General features: G+C 50.8%; 1 protein-coding gene across 1 annotated transcript; it reads right to left on the reverse strand.

Annotated features, from left to right (window-relative positions):
* Positions 1-4,613: 4,613 nt before the first annotated feature.
* On the reverse strand, positions 4,614-8,379 carry LOC140897514 (uncharacterized). Its single transcript, XM_073310233.2, has 3 exons — positions 8,346-8,379; positions 7,609-7,824; positions 4,614-7,317 (listed from the first exon to the last, which is right to left on the reverse strand). The coding sequence occupies exons 1-3, from the start codon at positions 8,377-8,379 to the stop codon at positions 4,706-4,708; spliced, it is 2,862 nt and encodes a 953-aa protein (XP_073166334.1). The 3' UTR covers positions 4,614-4,705.
* Positions 8,380-18,052: the final 9,673 nt, after the last annotated feature.

An 18,052-nucleotide genomic window follows, 5' to 3' on the forward strand; every position in this document is an offset into this window, starting at 1 on the left:
TCCCAGCCTGCCCCCGGCATCCCCTGCACCCGCCTCCGGCCCCTCTTTATCCTCCTCCCCCTGCAGCCCAGATGTGACGGGGGGGGGCGCTGCAAAGGGGGGTGGGAGGGTCTCTCTTACCTTCCCCCCGAGCGGGGCCCCCCGGGGCAGGGGCCGGGCCGGGAAGGGGCCCTGGCCGGGCTGGGGGCTCTGCCCTGGGAGAGGCTCCCGGGGAGCAGCGGGCAGGGCCCGGCTGGAGGTTCCCCTCTCCCGGCTGCAGCCCGGGCTCCGGGCTCCCAGCACCAGCCGCCGGGGCTCGGGGATCTCGCCGGGAGCCAGAGTCCCCGCAGCGGCTGCGAGTCACTTCCTGGGGCCGGGCTGAGCCCCGCGATCGCTCCCCCCAGAGCCGCCCCCCAGCCGCTCCTGGGTCCTAGCGATCAACCCAAAGAAATCCAGCCCCCTGCCCAGCTCCTGCCCCCTGGGGACCCAACCGCCCCTGGGCTCGGGGTGCTTCTCCCAGCAGTAAGGGGTCATCCCGCCTCCAAACTTCTCCTGTCAGCATTCACGTTTCAGAGTAACAGCCCTGTTAGTCTGTCTTCGCAAAAAGAAAAGGAGGACTTGTGGCACCTTAGAGACTAACCAATTTATTTGAGCATGAGCTTTCCTGAGCTACAGCTCACTTCATCGGATGCATACCGTGGAAACTGCAGCAGACTTTATATACACACAGAGATCATAAAACAATACCTCCTCCCACCCTACTGTCCTGCTGGTAATAGCTTATCTAAAGTAATCATCAAGTTGGGCCATTTCCAGCACAAATCCAGATTTTCTCACCCTCCAAAGTCTCGCTCGCAGCCTCCCTGCACGACTGACCGGGCACGGGCCGCTGGCTGATCAGCCCGTCTGCGGAAAACTTCTTTCCATATTGGGCTGGCAGAGGCCTTGCTCTCACCGCCTCTCTGGTCACCGGCTACTGGCCCAAAACCTCTGGTTGTTTGAGCTGACTGGGCCAGATTTGCAGAGGGGAGCGAGGGAAGGCAAAAGGAGAGAGAGCAGAAGTGGGGGTGGCATAATTGTTTAGACCACTGGCAGAGGTGAAAGTAAGCCGGTCTGATCCAGTCTGGCGGACCCGGCAAGAGCCGGGACACCGCTGACTGCACCGGCAGGGGGCAGCTTCCCCAGGCCGGTGATGTGAAGGGCTCCGGCCACCGGTGCCACAGCGGAGCCCTGGGCCCTTTAAATCGCCGCTGGAGCCCCGGGGGTCCCGGCTGCCGCTGCAGCTACTGCTCCTGCCCTGATTTCAAGGGCCCGAAGCTCCCAGCAGCTGCTCACGTACCAGGGGGAGTTCAGGATTTAGCCAAAATCAAACTCAGTGGAGTTGAGGATGTCCGCTGGCTCCCCTTCTCTGGTTTGCCCTGCTGAGCGTGTCTTTCAAGACCAGGATGATGAAAGCCCAACAGTGCCATGCTGGGGCCCAGGAGACAGCGGGTGTGAGACATAGCCCAGGGTACAATCTGGACTGTTGAACTGCTTAATTCTCCATCCCAGGGCACGTTTTACACTGCTTCCCAGGCTGGATAAAAATCAATGAGTTAAACAAAAATCAGTGTTTTTATTTAAATTGGATTTTTTTTTGATAAAATGCTTTTTGAGGAAAAAACTTATCTAAAGATACGTTTAATTAAGATACATTACAGCTCAAAGATATCTCATCCTGGAATAGGGATTGTAAATTCTAATTCTATAGTATGAGACAATATATTCATGGAATGTTTAAGAAAAGTTTTGTACATGAGTTCCAATAGTTGATGGATTAGGGACCCAATTTTATGGGGTTCCACAGGCTTCTGTATAGATTATTTAGGTTAATCTTTCCATCTACCCAGTGGGACTCAGTGCTCAGTCTAGAAGATCCCATCAGAGATGCTTAGTTTCCCAGTTCTCAAACTGTGGCTTTGTGTCTCCAGAGGTAACATGTTTGTGAACAGCCAAAATGTTTTAAAATCAATTAATATAGAGAGGTGAGAAATAACAGACCTCACCTCTATTGTCCCCCTGCAAATTTGTGTACACAGAGTCAATCCCTTACCCCTCTCCAAAAGTGCAAAGTTTCAAAAAGTTGAATGAATAGAAGAATGTTGGAGGCGGAATAGATCTGGACAAGGAGAAGAAGTCTGCAGATAAATGTGAGAAACGATGGACATATGCTTTTCTGTTAAAATATTATATCTTTGCTGTTGAAGAAAAAAATCCAGAATACTTAACGTAGTTGTTTTAGTGAAATAAAACAATTTAAACATCTGTCTGGTGATGTTCTCCTCCACCGCGTGGCATGAATGAAATAACCAAACAATGAAATAACCAAATGCAAATAAATGAAATGAAATAACCAAACAATCATTCATTGTCTGATATAGCTGTAAAACTAACCTGAAAAGTTTTCAAAATAAATCACTGTTTTAAAATGTATAGTGTGTACCTTCTAAAAATGAAACCTACATCTATCTCTGAGTTGTGTAGAATATCATGGAGCAGGTCCTCAAGGAATCAATTCTGAAGCACTTAGAGGAGAGCAAAGTGATCAGGAACAGTCAGCATGGATTCACCAAGGGCAAGTCATGCCTGACTAATCTAATTGCCTTCTATGACGAGATAACTGGTTCTGTGGATGAAGGGAAAGCAGTGGAGTGGGCTTGAGAAAGCCCTGGATGGGACGATTTAATTGGGGATCGGTCCTGCTTTGAGCAGGGGGTTGGACTAGATGACTTCCTGAGGTCCCTTCCAACCCTCGTATTCTAGGATTCTACCACATTCTAAAGGCCACTGTCCTCCATCCCACTAAGGAGTATTAAAAGAAACTACACCAACTGCTCAAGAAACTCTCTGCTACAGCACAGGAACAAATCTACACAGACACACCCCTAGAGCCCCGACCAGGGGTATTCTATCTGCTACACAAGATCCATAAACCTGGAAATCCTGGACGCCCCATCATCTCAGGCATCGGCACTCTTACAGCAGGATTATCTGGCGATGTGGACTCTCTCCTCACACCCTATGCTACCAGCACTCCCAGCTATCTTCGAGACACCACCAACTTCCTGAGGAAACTACAACGTATTGGTGATCTTCCTGAAAACACCATCCTGGCCACCATGGATGTAGAAGCTCTTTACACCAATGTTCCACATGAGGATGGTCTACAAGCTGTCAGGAACATTATCCCTGATGAGGCTACGGCACACCTGGTGGCTGAGCTTTGTGACTTTGTCCTCACCCTCAACCATTTCAGATCTGGGGACAATTTATACTTTCAAGTCAGCGGGACTGCTAGGAGTACCCGCATGGCCCCACAGCATGCCAACATCTTTATGGCTGACTTAGAACAATGCTTCCTCAGCTCTCGTCCCTTAGCGCCCCCTCCTCTATTTGCGCTACATTGATGACATCTTCATCCTATGGACCCATGGGAAGGAGGCCCTTGAAGAATTCCACCTGGATTTCAACAATTTCCACCCCAGCATCGACCTCAGCCTGGACCAGTCCACACAAGAGATCCTGGAAACTATAGTGCAAATAAGTGATGGTCACATAAATACCACCCTATACTGGAAACCTATTGACCTCTATACTTACCTACATGCCTCCAGCTTCCATCCAGGATACATCACACGATCCATTGTCTACAGCCATGCCCCAAGATACAACCGCATTTGCTCCAATCCCTCAAGCAGAGACAAACACTTACAAGATCTTTATCAAGCATTCTTAAAACTACAATACTCCCCTGGGGAAGTGAGGAAACAGACTGACAAAGCAAGATGGAGACCCAGAAGTCACCTTCTACAGGACTGGCCCAACAAGGGTAATAACAGAACACCACTGGCCATCATGTACAGCCCCCAACTAAAACCTCTCCAGCACATCATCAACGATCTACAACCTATCCTGGAAAACGATTCCTCATTCTCACAGACTGTGGGAGGCAGGCCAGTCCTCGCTTACAGACAGCTCCCAATCTGAAGCAAATACTCACCAGCACCACACCACAGAAACACTAACCCAGGAACCAATCCCTGCAACAAATTCCATTGCCAAATCTGTCCCCATATCTACTCTAGCGACACCATCATAGGACCTAACCATATCAGCCATGTCATCAGGGGCACATTCACCTGCACATCGATCAATGTGATCTATGCCATCATGGGCCAGCAATGCCCCTCTGCCACGTACATTGGCCAAACCGGACAGTCTCTATGTAAAAGAATAAATGGACACAAATATGACATCAGGAACGGTAACATACAAAAGCCAGTAGCAGAACATTTCACTCTCCCTGGACATTCAATAACAGATTTAAAAGTAGCCATCCTTCAACCAAAAAACTTCAAACACAGACTTCAGAGAGAAACTCCAGAGCGACAATTCATTTGCAAACTTAACACCATCAATTTGGGCCTGAATAGGGACTAGGAGTGGCTGGCTCACTACAAAAGCAATTTTCCCTTCGTTGGTATTGACCCCTCCTCATCAGTCATTGGGAGTGGACCACGTCCATCCTGTGTGGATTCTCCCATATTTAATGAGGTATGATCTCTGTCTGAAACTTTTCCCACAGTCTAAGCGCTTGTGGGGGTCTCTCTCTTGAATAGATTCTTCCATGTTGAACAAGATCTGATCTCCATGTGAAACTTTTCCCACAGTCCAAGCACTTATACAGTCACGCTCCTGTGTGGATTCTCTGATGTTTAACCAGCGCTGATCTCTGCTTGAAACTTTTCCCACAGTCAAAGCACTTGTGGGGTCCCTCTTCTGTGTGGACTGCCTGATGACGAACAAGGTGTGACTTTGTTATGAAACTTTTCCCACAATCCAAGCATTTGTGGGGTCTCTCTCCTGTGTGGATTGCCTGATGTTGAACAAGGTGTGACTTTATTATGAAACTTTTCCCACAATCCAAGCATTTGTGGGGTCTCTGTCCTGTGTGGTATGCCTGATGTTCAACAAGGTGTGACCTCTGCATGAAACTTTTCCCACAGTCAAAGCACTTGTGGGGTCTCTCTCGTTTGTGGGTTGCCTGATGTTTAAGAAGGTGTGCACTCTGCTTGAAACTTTTCCCACAGTCAAAGCACTTGTGGGGTCTCTCTTCTGTGTGGACTGCCCAATGTTTTACAAGGTATGACCTCTGCTTGAAACTTTTCCCACAGTCAAAGCACTTGTGGGGTCTCTCTTCTGTGTGGACTGCCCAATGTTTTACAAGGTCTGACCTCTGCTTGAAACTTTTCCCACAGTCAATGCACTTGTGGGGTCTCTCTTCTGTGTGGACTGCCTGATGACGAACAAGGCGTGACCTTCGTATGAAACTTTTCCCACAGTCCAAGCACTTGTGGGGTCTCTCTCCTCTGTGGATTGCCTGATGACGAACAAGGACTGATTTCTGCTTGAAACTTTTCCCACAGTCAAAGCACTTGTGGGGTCTCTCTCGTTTGTGGGTTGCCTGATGTTTAAGAAGGTGTGCACTCTGCTTGAAACTTTTCCCACAGTCAAAGCACTTGTGGGGTCTCTCTCCTGTGTGGATTGCCTGATGTTTAACAAGGGTTGACCGCTGTATGAAATTTTTCCCACAGTCCAAACACTTGTGGGGTCTCTCTTGTTTGTGGGTTGCCTGATGTTTAAGAAGGTGTGAACTCTGCTTGAAACTTTTCCCACAGTCAAAGCACTTGTGGGGTCTCTCTTCTGTGTGGACTGCCCAATGTTTTACAAGGTATGACCTCTGCTTGAAACTTTTCCCACAGTCAAAGCACTTGTGGGGTCTCTCTTCTGTGTGGATTGCCTGATGACGAACAAGGCGTGACCTTCGTATGAAACTTTTCCCACAGTCCAAGCACTTGTGGGGTCTCTCTCCTCTGTGGATTGCCTGATGACGAACAAGGACTGATTTCTGCTTGAAACTTTTCCCACAGTCAAAGCACTTGTGGGGTCTCTCTCCTGTGTGGATTGCCTGATGTTTAACAAGGGTTGACCGCTGTATGAAATTTTTCCCACAGTCCAAACACTTGTGGGGTCTCTCTCGTTTGTGGGTTGCCTGATGTTTAAGAAGGTGTGAACTCTGCTTGAAACTTTTCCCACAGTCAAAGCACTTGTGGGGTCTCTCTTCTGTGTGGACTGCCCAATGTTTTACAAGGTATGACCTCTGCTTGAAACTTTTCCCACAGTCAAAGCACTTGTGGGGTCTCTCTTCTGTGTGGACTGCCCAATGTTTTACAAGGTCTGACCTCTGCTTGAAACTTTTCCCACAGTCAATGCACTTGTGGGGTCTCTCTTCTGTGTGGACTGCCTGATGACGAACAAGGCGTGACCTTCGTATGAAACTTTTCCCACAGTCCAAGCACTTGTGGGGTCTCTCTCCTCTGTGGATTGCCTGATGACGAACAAGGACTGATTTCTGCTTGAAACTTTTCCCACAGTCAAAGCACTTGTGGGGTCTCTCTCCTGTGTGGATTGCCTGATGTTTAACAAGGGTTGACCGCTGTATGAAATTTTTCCCACAGTGCAAACACTTGTGGGGTCTCTCTCCCGTGTGGATTGCCTGATGTTGAACAAGGTTTGACCTTCGTACGAAACTTTTCCCACAGTCGAAGCACTTATGGGGTCTCTCTCCTGTGTGGATTGCCTGATGATTAACAAGCACCGACCTCCATGTGAAACTTTTCCCACAGTCGAAGCACTTATGGGGTCTCTCTCCTGTGTGGATTGCCTGATGATTAACAAGCGCCGACCTCCATGTGAAAATTTTCCCACAGTCTAAACATTTATGGGGTCTTTCTCCTGTGTGGCTTTTCTCATGTGAATTTAGTGCTGACTTTGAACTGAAACATTTCCTGCATTCAACGCATTGAATGGGCTTGTCTACAGTGTGGCTTCTCCCATGGTCATTAAGATCTGTGCGCTTATTGACGCTTTCCCCACTGTCCAAGCATTGAAATGGTTTCTCTCCCGTATGGACTGTCTGATGTGTAACAAGTTGTGATCTCACAATGAATCCTTTCCCACACTCAAGGCAGTGCCAGGGTGTCTCTTCCTTGGGATTTGTCTGCTGCTCTCTGGGATTCTCGTCTCCTCCCCCACCATTCACAGATTCATCCACTTTCTTCCTGGGTTGGTTTATCAGAAGCCTCTCTGACCTGTGCCAATTTCTCCAGGCTTCTCCCTGATTCCAGCAAGGGGAAAAATTCCCTTCAGCTCTTCCCAAAAAGGTCCCCTGTGGTTCCACTTCCCCAGGAACTGCCTCATGATGATTCCCCTCCTTCTTCTCACTCCCTCGCTCAGCACCTGCTGGGAAAGACACAATCCAGGGAGGAGTCATTGTGCTGGGGAGAAAGAGGAATAGCACTGAGGGAAAAGCCAACACAAAGACTGAGCAATTGCATTCTGCCTCCACATCCCACCCAAACATTCACAAGGAAGGAGAGATGGGAAGGGTGGAATGGCGTGAGCAATATCTGCTGACCACAGCCCTGCTCTCGGTGAGATGAAGAAGAACTGAGGGCGTTACTCACATCGTATTTTGGGATTCTCAACTTTTTCCTTCATTCCCTAGACCGTTTCTCTGTCAGGCCTCACCTGTGCTGGTGCACCTCAGAAGCCTTCTGTCCTTCAAATCCTGGAGATCGGACACCCACAGCTCTTCCCCTCGTTCCAGCCGGGCGATAAGCTCAGGTTTGGGAATGGGAAATCCTGTGCAGAGGGTGAAATGATTCCGGATCAGGGTGCATGGAGCATTGGTGGAGGATCTGTCACAAAGGACGTTCCGTGAGTGGAACCTGTCCCTGTGCTCTGCTGGAGGAACGTGGAATCCAAGAGGATGGGAACAGGGTCACTGAGCCCCCTTGCGCAGAGGACGGTGTCTGGGGAGGTGAGTTGAATTATTACTACACCCTCACTAGGCGTTCCCAGGATCTGTGCGCTCTGGGGGCCTTGCTGACTCAAACACAGGTCTGCACTTAAGCCCCTGCCTCTTTCTAAACCTGCAGAGCCCAGAGCTCTCCCCATGGCTGGAGCTATTCCCAAGGCAGGAGATGAACAGGGATTCTATGTGCAGGCAAGAAACAAGACAGACAAGACAATGCAGATTTATGCCCCTTGAAAGCTGGAGGGGTGGGGATGGTTTAGCTTGTCCATTGGGTTTTGACTCCCGTGTCCCAGTGGAGGAGGCACCGAAATGCATGTATTTCTCACATGGCAGCTGTGCATTATGGAACCCATTCGCCGCTGCTCCAACTGACCAGGGAAGAACCTGACCACATTAAGACATACAGACCCCACAGTTTTTAATAACTGAGGGGACGGGAATCTCTTACTCAGCGAGGTCACCGTCTCATAGTTCTCCTGCATGACGTCCCTGTAGAGGGCTCTCTGAGCGGGGTCCAGCAGAGCCCCCTGCCCCTGGGTGAAATAAATAGCCACCTCCTCGAAGGTCACCGGCATCTGAAACACCAAGAGTCCCCCACTCAGCACCTGCTGCCCCAGACACAATCCCACTACTCATGGGAAAGGAAAAAAAAACGTGAAGCTGTGAGAGGGCCAGAGTAGCAGAATCCCACCCCCACCCTGCTCAGAGCAGCCAGGAGGCTTCAGGGGGCGGAGAAGGTGAGAGCTCCCTGTCCGCCCCAGCACACGGAGCACGCCAGGATCTTCTCATTTCCCACATGCCTGCCAGCCACAGACTGGGACAGGAAGCAGAGCTCTGAGCCGGGGACAGGGACAGGAATCCCGACAGCTTCCCTTCGTATTTCACAGCAGCCCCAGGCAAGTGAGGTCAGGCTCCAGCGCTGGGAGCCTGAAAATGTCCCCAGCCCTGCCAAGGTGGTGATATCCTGCCTGAGAAATGGGGGAATGTCCCCTCCCCCTTTCCCTGCCACAACGAGCCTACTAAGTAAATCAGTAGGTTTATCAAACCCTGACTCCTCCCTCCCCCACCCAGCAGCGCCCTGAGACTCCCCTACCTGAGCTGGCTCCATCACAGCCATTTCCCTTCTCTGTCCCCTGGAAGACTGGCCGATCTTTGGTGAAACGTGGACCTGATTCCTCAGCCTGTCGGGGCGAGAGGGAGGTTACAGATGGTTCTGTCCGTGTCTCACCCCGATTCCCCCCAGACTCTTCAGACTGTTGGGGACACTGGGGCATGGCCACTAGGTAACTCAAGGGAATGGAAGACCATGAGTGTGGATAAGCGCCCTCACACTAGGCCCAACTGTCCTTGGCCCCCCCCACCAGGAGGCACTTGCAGCTGTTATGCTGAGGATAACATGTCAGACTGCCTGACACTAAACAAGGCCAAACAGGGCAGATATGGATGAACAATGCTGAATAAAGCAGCTTTATGTATAGTTTAACAAATGATCCAAAACCAAGGAAACTAGCTGGGAACTGGATTGGCTGGTTATATGGATACTTAGGGCAGCTTGCTATTGGATAAGTATGCTGAAGAAAGGATATATAAAAGCCTCTGTAACTTCCTGCTCTGTGTACAGGATTTGAGATTCTCATCTCCCTGTATCTTTTTGAAGCTTCAAATAAACTTTTCTGCTTCTCCACCCCGTTGTGATTATTGGGTGAAGCACATCGGGGAGCGAACCCCCCCACCGCTGTTGCTTGCCTCTGGCACTCGGTGCCGGCAAGAGCTTTTGGCGTCCCTGGGTGGGCGACGAGGCTGCTATTTAGCCTTGCCCGGACCCCTCCTGGAGGTCGAGGATTGCAGCGAGATCCGACGCCCAGCGTGCACTGGTGAGTTTATCGGGGGCCTCGGGGGAGACGCGATTTGATCGACCCTGGAGTGTACAATGGTGCAACGCACTCATATAGTGGAGAAGCCGCTGTGGGCGACGGTGAGGAACCGGTCCGTTGGACATAGGGGAGGAGCAGCTGTGGGCGACAGTGAGGAACCGGTCCCTTGGATAAGGTAGGAACCTTTGAAATCCGGATTGTATGCTCTGTTGGAACCTGGGGACGCCCAGAGTTACCCTGTAGGTATGGGACAGGGACAGAGCTCGGGGGTTAGGGCACAGTGTACGCCCCTAGAATACATTCTAGCAAACTGGAAGGTATTTGGTGCAGATCCGATGACTAAGAGCCAATTAAAACGATTCTGTATAGTTGGCTGGCTTCAATATCAACTAGAGGACCAGGAGTGGTGGCCACCAGGAGGGTCAATTAATTACAACACGATCCTCCAGTTACTCCTGTTCTGTCAGAGAACAAGAAAGTGGAATGAACATATGTATGCGCATTTGTTTCTGGCTTTATGTACTCGACCAGATATTTTACAGCACTCTAATTTGACTCCGACTGGTTCGTTAGTAGCTAATGTTAGTCCCCAGACCCCCACCCCCACTGTAATGGCAGAGCCGGTGTCCCCTTCGGCCCCCACACCCCCACCTTATAAGGGTAGGATGCCTCAGGTTACAGAGACTGCCCCCTTGGTGGGACTCTATCCTTTGCTTACTGAGACTGTTGTGACTTGTCCAGGGGCAGATGGATGTCAGGCTACCACCATGCAAGTTTACACCCTTGTGCCATTCAATCCAATAGACCTAGCAGCTTTTAAAACACGGGCTGGGGAATTCTCCACGAACCCAAGCCGGTTTATTTCAGTCTTTGAGAGGTGCCTCAGTCGTCACAAGCCAGACTCGGACAACTGTAATATCCTCCTGAGAACCCTGTTGTCTGAGGTGGAGAGGGATCTGGTTACATCTAAGGCAAGGGGAGTGTCAGCTTTCAAGCGAAAGAAAGGAAGTTATCTTTCAAGTCCCTATCCCAAGCCCTCGTAAACGGCTCAGGGCATTTCTGGGTATGGCAGGCTTTTGCAGGATATGGATCCCAGATTTTTGGACTATGGGCTAAACCCTTGTACGACTGTGTAAAAGGAGCAGATCATGACCCCTTCTATTGGACCCCAGAGGCTGACAGGGCATTTGAAATCCTGAACAAAAAGTTAATAAGAGCCCCGCCTCTGGGCCTGCCGGATCTCTCCAAGCCGTTTCAGTTGTATGTACATAAACGAAAGGGGGTGGCCCTAGAATTGCTCACAGAGCTGTTAGGAGCACGGAGACGTCCTGTGGCTTATTTCTCTAAGCAACTGGATCAGGTTGCAAAGGGTTGGCCGGCATGTTTCCGGGCGGTCGCAGCTACTGCCCTAGTGCTTGAGGAAGCTGAGACGCTAACATTGGGAGGGGTTATGCAAATCTATACTGCCCATATGGTCCCAGCCTTATTGGATGCAAAGGGAGGGCTTTGGCTCACCCAGGCTCGGATTGCTCGGTATCAGGCTAAGTTGTTAGAAAACTCTGAAGTCACCTTACGGCCTTGCCCCTCCCTTAGCCCAGCCACCCTCTTGCCAGAAACAGAGGAACAGAAACATGACTGTTTAGAGATCATAGATGCCCACTACTCCAGCCGTCCGGATTTAAAGGATGTACCCCTCCCAAATGCAGATTATGAGTGGTACACTGATGGTAGCAGTACCGTAATAGATGGGCAAAGGAGGGCGGGTTATGCTGTTGTGACCCTCCATGACACTGTGGAAGCTGAAGGTTTGCCTGCTGGGACCTCTGTCCAGCTTGTCGAACTAATAGCCCTGACCCGTGCACTTGAACTGTCAAAAGGAAAGCGGGTCAACATTTTTACTGATTCAAAGTATGCTTTTGGTGTGCTGCACGCTCATGCTGGCCTATGGAAGCAAAGGGGAATGCTGACAGCCCAAGGCTCCCCAGTCAAGTACGGGCCCCAAATCCTCCAGCTCCTAGAAGCCGTACAACTCCCCTCGGAAGTGGCGGTGGTACACTGTAAAGCCCATCAAAGGGAAGATCGAGATGTGGCCAGAGGTAACGCCCGGGCGGATAGAGAGGCTAAGCATGCTGCCACCCTGCCATCCCCTCAGGCTGAGAACGCCCATATGCATGCCCTTATCCCATCAGTAGGGGAGCTTCCAACTCCTCAGTACTCTGGGGAGGAGAGACAGCTAACTGACAAACTTGGTCTCCGGGAAAAGGAGAGATGGCTCCATTCCCCGGAAGGGAAGGTCCTCTTACCAAAGGGCCTGATCCGGCCAGTGCTGCAGAAACTACATCAAACCACTCATGCTGGCAGGGAAACACTTATCCAGCTAATGGGAAAATACTTTATCACTTCCGGACTCCGACCCCTGGCTGCCCAGGTACAAGCGGACTGCTTAGTCTGCCAAAAGAATAACCCTCGACCGGGACATCCTGTGCCACCAGCTGCCCTAGAACCCACTCCGGGCCCCGGACAAGTGTGGCAAATAGACTTTACTGAGTTTCCCCGGACCCCAGGGGTTCAAATACTCCTTGTCATAGTGGATCGGTTCAGCGGATGGCCAGAAGCCTTCCCATGCTTTAATTGCACTGCCAGAACAGTGGCCCTCAAGTTTGTTAATGGATCATTCCTCGCTTTGGACTCCCTCTGTGGATGGAATCTGACCACTGGACACACTTTGCGTCAAAAATCATCCAAAGCATCTCACATGCCTCACAGATCCCCTGGAAACTCCATACGCCCTGGAGACCGCAAGCCAGTGGGGTCGTGGAGCGTACCAATCAGACCCTTAAACGGCATCTCTCAAAAGTGTGCCAAGAAGCCTCACTGCGATGGCCTGATACTTTGCCCCTCATCCACTCCGTATCCACGTTCTCCCAAAGGGTAGATTAGGGCTTAGTCCCTTTGAATTATGTTTGGAAGGGCATGGCCTATGAATGGCACCCCGGTTCTGTCAGGGGAATGGGAGTTGGGTAATGGTTTTTTGTCTCAGTATATGTGTTCCCTGTCTGCTGTTCTCTTGTCTCTTCACAGGTATACCAAGGATTCCCAGCCTCTCCCCTTGGACTCTCCCGTCCACTCCTTACAGCCCGGTGACTCCGTGCTTGTTCGTACCTGGAAAGACGAGACTCTCCACGAAAAGTGGAAAGGACCGGCCTGCTGGTCTCCCATACAGCGGCAAAGATCGAGGGACACAAGAACTGGAGCCATCACTCTCGTCTGAAGGCAGTACCCGCCCCCTCGTCAGCAGAACAGTGGACCGTCCAACCTGCTGACTCCTCATCTAGTAATAATCTTGGGCTAAAGCTACTGTTTAAAAGACACAAATAGCGGGCACCTTAACGCTAAAATGGGCCCACCCAGGTACTGAAGACCCTGGGTTGGGAAGACTCTGGTGATAATTAATTGGGTAACATTGTTATTCTCTGTACTGGTATTTTCAAACTGTGCATATCGGGAGCATAACTCCTTTGTTTTGCTTGCACGCCATATTGCTACTTTAACAAACCAGACTCATTGCTGGGTATGTGCTCCAACTCCACTGTCCCCCAAAACGGGAATGCCCCTTGACATGCTGTCCCTGACCCTAGCAGAATTAGCCGCCACCAAAGAGCGGGAAAGAACGGACTCCCCGTTCTGGAATAAGACCTCTTTACAGCAAGCCACCTATCAGGACCAGGAGTATTCAGTTGCAGTACTCACTGAGGGAGTGTTATGTTTTACCCGAAACCAATCTGATCACTATGGGCGTCCTGTGGGAAAAAGCTCCTGTGTTGTTACACAGTGGGTTGATGGGTATTGGATAAAGACCAAAAGGAGAGGCCAGCAGTGTGGGTATAATGGTTCCTCCCCTTTTAGGGAAACTCTTACACATAATCTTACCACAAAAAAAGGGTTTGAAAATATAACTTGCCATCCAGTTAATATCTCCAATGTAGCAAGCCAATGGTGGGTTTGTAGTGGTCCCTATGGCGAGCGTAATTTGAACGGCACAATTAGAAACGCCCCCACTTGTACCCAATCAGGAGGATGGGATGCCCCCTTAGGGGCATATGAACTGTTTGGAAAAACAGCCAAAAGCAGCCTTAAATATCCCAGGAACCCCCTTAAGAAACAGTCCTTACTGGGCCCTACAGGGTCACTATTTTGTATGTGGCCGAAAGGCTTACAAGGTGCTGCTGGCCAACTGGACAGGTAGCTGTTATATAGCTCGTGGAGTTCCTCATCTTTCCATAACTGCCACACTGCCCAAAGGAAAGATTGGAAATGCCCGACACACCTCTGTTGAGTCACGAGAAAAGACCCTGCGGCGACTGACTATGGCATTGGAGGGCAATATAAAAAAATTCCCTCACAACCGAGAAGCTCGTAGGGTGCTCTGTACTGGGAATAGCGCCACTGTTTACCGGGCCAGCCATGGCATGCACAGGCCGCTATACTGTAAGGCTGCAAATGGTACTTGAGAAAGTTGCCTTAGAGTTAAAGGACTCGGTTAGTGATTTAGGGTCAGCAGTAAAAACATTAAATAAAGAGGTACAGCAGCTCAGGACGTTTTCCCTCCTAAACAGGCTGGCTTTGGACTATCTCTTAGCATCCCAAGGAGGGGTTTGTGCCCTCGTCGCGCCCCGATGGTGTGTATATATAAATGATAGCAGTTAAGAGATCTATGAAAAGGTGGTACAGGCTGAGGCCCATGCCCGAGCTGGAGCATAGGTTGCCTATACTGCCCCAGAGAGCGATTCGTTGCAAACCTTGTTTTCAGGCTGGCGTTTGTCGTTTTGGCTGGGTGGTTTATTTAGCCTGTTATTGAAACTTCTTTTTCCTGTATTGCTTGTATGACCAGTCTTATGCTGTGCAGTCTCATGTGTCAGGGCCCAAGTGTCCTTGCCCCCCCACCCCGGCCAGGAGGCACTCGCAGCAGTTATGCTGAGGATCTGCAACAGTATGTTGCAGAGTCAGACTGCCTGACACTAAACAAGGCCAAACAGGGCAGATATGGATGAACAATGCTGAATAAAGCAGCTTTATGTAGAGTTTAACAAATGATACAAAAAACAAGGAAACTAGCTGGGAACTGGATTGGCTGGCTAAATGGATACTTAGGGCAGCTTGCTATTGGATAAGTATGCTGAAGAAAGGATGTATAAAAGCCTCTGTAACTTCCTGCTCTGTGTACAGGATTTGAGATTCTATTCTCCCTGGACCTTTTTAAAGCTTCAAATAAACTTTTCTGCTTCTCCACCCCGTTGTGATTATTGGGTGAAGCACACCAGGTAGCGAACCCCTCCCCTAACGCTGTTGCTTGCCTCTGGCACTGGGTGCGGGCAACAAGACCCTCCCAGTAACAGCATCTCTGAGCCAAATGCTAAAAAAAGGGAAGAACCAAAAGGGCCACTTTGGGAGATTTCCCCCCATTGCAGTGTAAACCCCTCTCCCTTACCAATAGCTGGAGCCCTCTGGTGGCATCACCTGAAGATTGAGCTGCCCTGGACTCCCCTGGCAGCCCCCAGGGACAGGCAGGAAGAGGCTGATCCCATTGGTCCATCCGCACACCCCCCCTGCCTGAGCCAGCAGTGACTCCGGTCTGACTCTGGTGTGGCTGAGATCTAAACTCTACAGGGAAATCAGACCAGGGCCCTGGGCAGCCCCCAACACTCAAGGGCACACAGACCCCACCACCACAGGGGTGTCTGTCAATAACACACTCAGAGCCGGGTGGGGGTGTGTGTGGGGCGGGGGGAGGGCGGGGGCTGGGTTTTTTCCGTGTAGCTTCTGCACCCTGAGGGGTTAGTCCCCTGATCGCTCCCAAAGCTGAGAAGAGCTTCTCTCCGCCCGCCTGCCCACATCCCCCCTTTCCCTCGCTGTGCCCCCCACTCACATCCTCCCCCATTCCCGACCTCGCTCCCCTCAGCCCCACAGTCCCCGATGCTCCTCCATTGCCCCATCTTCCCTTCCGTGCACCCCTGCCCCCATCCCAGCCTGCCCCCGGCATCCCCTGCACCCGCCTCCGGCCCCTCTTTATCCTCCTCCCCCTGCAGCCCAGATGTGACGGGGGGGGGCCGCTGCAAGGGGGGGATGGGAGGGTCTCTCTTACCTTCCCCCCGAGCGGGGCCCCCCGGGGCAGGGGCCGGGCCGGGAAGGGGCCCTGGCCGGGCTGGGGGCTCTGCCCTGGGAGAGGCTCCCGGGGAGCAGCGGGCAGGGCCCGGCTGGAGGTTCCCCTCTCGCGGCTGCAGCCCGGGCTCCGGGCTCCCAGCACCAGCCGCCGGGGCGCGGGGATCTCGCCGGGAGCCAGAGTCCCCGCAGCGGCTGCGAGTCACTTCCTGCGCCGGGCCTGAGCCCAGCGATCGCTCCCCCCAGAGCCGCCCCCCAGCCGCTCCTGGGTCCTAGCGATCAACCCACAGTAATCCAGCCCCCTGCCCAGCCCCTGCCCCCTGGGGGCCCAACCGCCCCTGGGCTCGGGGAGCTTCTCCCAGCAGTAAGGGGTCATCCCGCCTCCAAACTTCTCCTGTCAGCATTCAGTCTCGCTCGCAGCCTCCCTGCAGGACTGACCGGGCACCGGCCGCTGGCTGATCAGCCCGTCTGCGGCAAACTTCTCTCCATATTGGGCTGGCAGAGGCCTTGCTCTCACCGCCTCTCTGGTCACCGGCTACTGGCCCAAAACCTCTGGTTGTTTGAGCTGACTGGGCCAGATTTGCAGGGGGGAGCGAGGGAAGGCAAAAGGAGAGACAGCAGAAGTGGGGGTGGCATAATTGTTTAGACCACTGGCAGAGGTGAAAGTAAGCCGGTCTGATCCAGTCTGGCGGACCCGGCAAGAGCCGGGACACCGCTGACTGCACCGGCAGGGGGCAGCTTCCCCAGGCCGGTGATGTGAAGGGCTCCGGCCACCGGTACCACAGCGGAGCCCTGGGCCCTTTAAATCGCCGCTGGAGCCCCGGGGGTCCCGGCTGCCGCTGCAGCTACTGCTCCTGCCCTGATTTCAAGGGCCCGAAGCTCCCAGCAGCTGCTCACGTACCAGGGGGAGTTCAGGATTTAGCCAAAATCAAACTCAGTGGAGTTGAGGATGTCCGCTGGCTCCCCTTCTCTGGTTTGCCCTGCTGAGCGTGTCTTTCAAGACCAGGATGATGAAAGCCCAACAGTGCCATGCTGGGGCCCAGGAGACAGCGGGTGTGAGACGTACCCCAGGGTACAATCTGGACTGTTGAACTGCTTAATTCTCCATCCCAGGGCATGTTTTACACTGCTTCCCAGGCTGGATAAAAATCAATGAGTTAAACAAAAATCAGTGTTTTTATTTAAATTGGATTTTTTTTTTGATGAAAAACCTTTTTGAGGAAAAAACTTATCTAAAGATACGTTTAATTAAGATACATTGTAGCTCAAAGATATCTCATCCTGGAATAGGGATTGTAAATTCTAATTCTATAGTATGAGACAATATATTCATGGAATGTTTAAGAAAAGTTTTGTACATGAGTTCCAATAGTTGATGGATTAGGGACCCAATTTTATGGGGTTCCACAGGCTTCTGTATAGATTATTTAGGTTAATCTTTCCATCTACCCAATGGGACTCAGTGCTCAGTCTAGAAGATCCCATCAGAGATGCTTAGTTTCCCAGTTCTCAAACTGTGGCTTTGTGTCTCCAGAGGTAACATGCTTGTGAACAGCCAAAATGTTTTAAAATCAATTAATATAGAGAGGTGAGAAATAACAGACCTCACCTCTATTGTCCCCCTGCAAATTTGTGTACACAGAGTCAATCCCTTACCCCTCTCCAAAAGTGCAAAGTTTCAAAAAGTTGAATGAATAGAAGAATGTTGGAGGCGGAATAGATCTGGACAAGGAGAAGAAGTCTGCAGATAAATGTGAGAAACGATGGACATATGCTTTTCTGTTAAAATATTATATCTTTGCTGTTGAAGAAAAAAATCCAGAATACTTAACGTAGTTGTTTTAGTGAAATAAAACAATTTAAACATCTGTCTGGTGATGTTCTCCTCCACCGCGTGGCATGAATGAAATAACCAAACAATGAAATAACCAAATGCAAATAAATGAAATGAAATAACCAAACAATCATTCATTGTCTGATATATCTGTAAAACTAACCTGAAAAGTTTTCAAAATAAATCACTGTTTTAAAATGTATAGTGTGTACCTTCTAAAAATGAAACCTACATCTATCTCTGAGTTGTGTAGAATATCATGGAGCAGGTCCTCAAGGAATCAATTCT

Source organism: Lepidochelys kempii, chromosome 14 (assembly GCF_965140285.1).
Source record: "Lepidochelys kempii isolate rLepKem1 chromosome 14, rLepKem1.hap1, whole genome shotgun sequence".
Lineage (NCBI taxonomy): Eukaryota > Metazoa > Chordata > Testudines > Cheloniidae > Lepidochelys > Lepidochelys kempii.

Excerpts from the sequence above, each read along its gene's own strand:
- LOC140897514 (XM_073310233.2), bottom strand. The coding sequence starts at position 8,379 with ATGCAGGAGAACTATGAGACGGTGACCTCGCTGA. Across the intron at positions 7,825-8,345 it reads TGAGACGGTGACCTCGCTGA|CAGAGCACAGGGACAGGTTC; the intron begins GTAAGAGATTCC and ends ACGTTCCTCCAG. Across the intron at positions 7,318-7,608 it reads TCTGAGGTGCACCAGCACAG|GTGCTGAGCGAGGGAGTGAG; the intron begins GTGAGGCCTGAC and ends CTTTCCCAGCAG.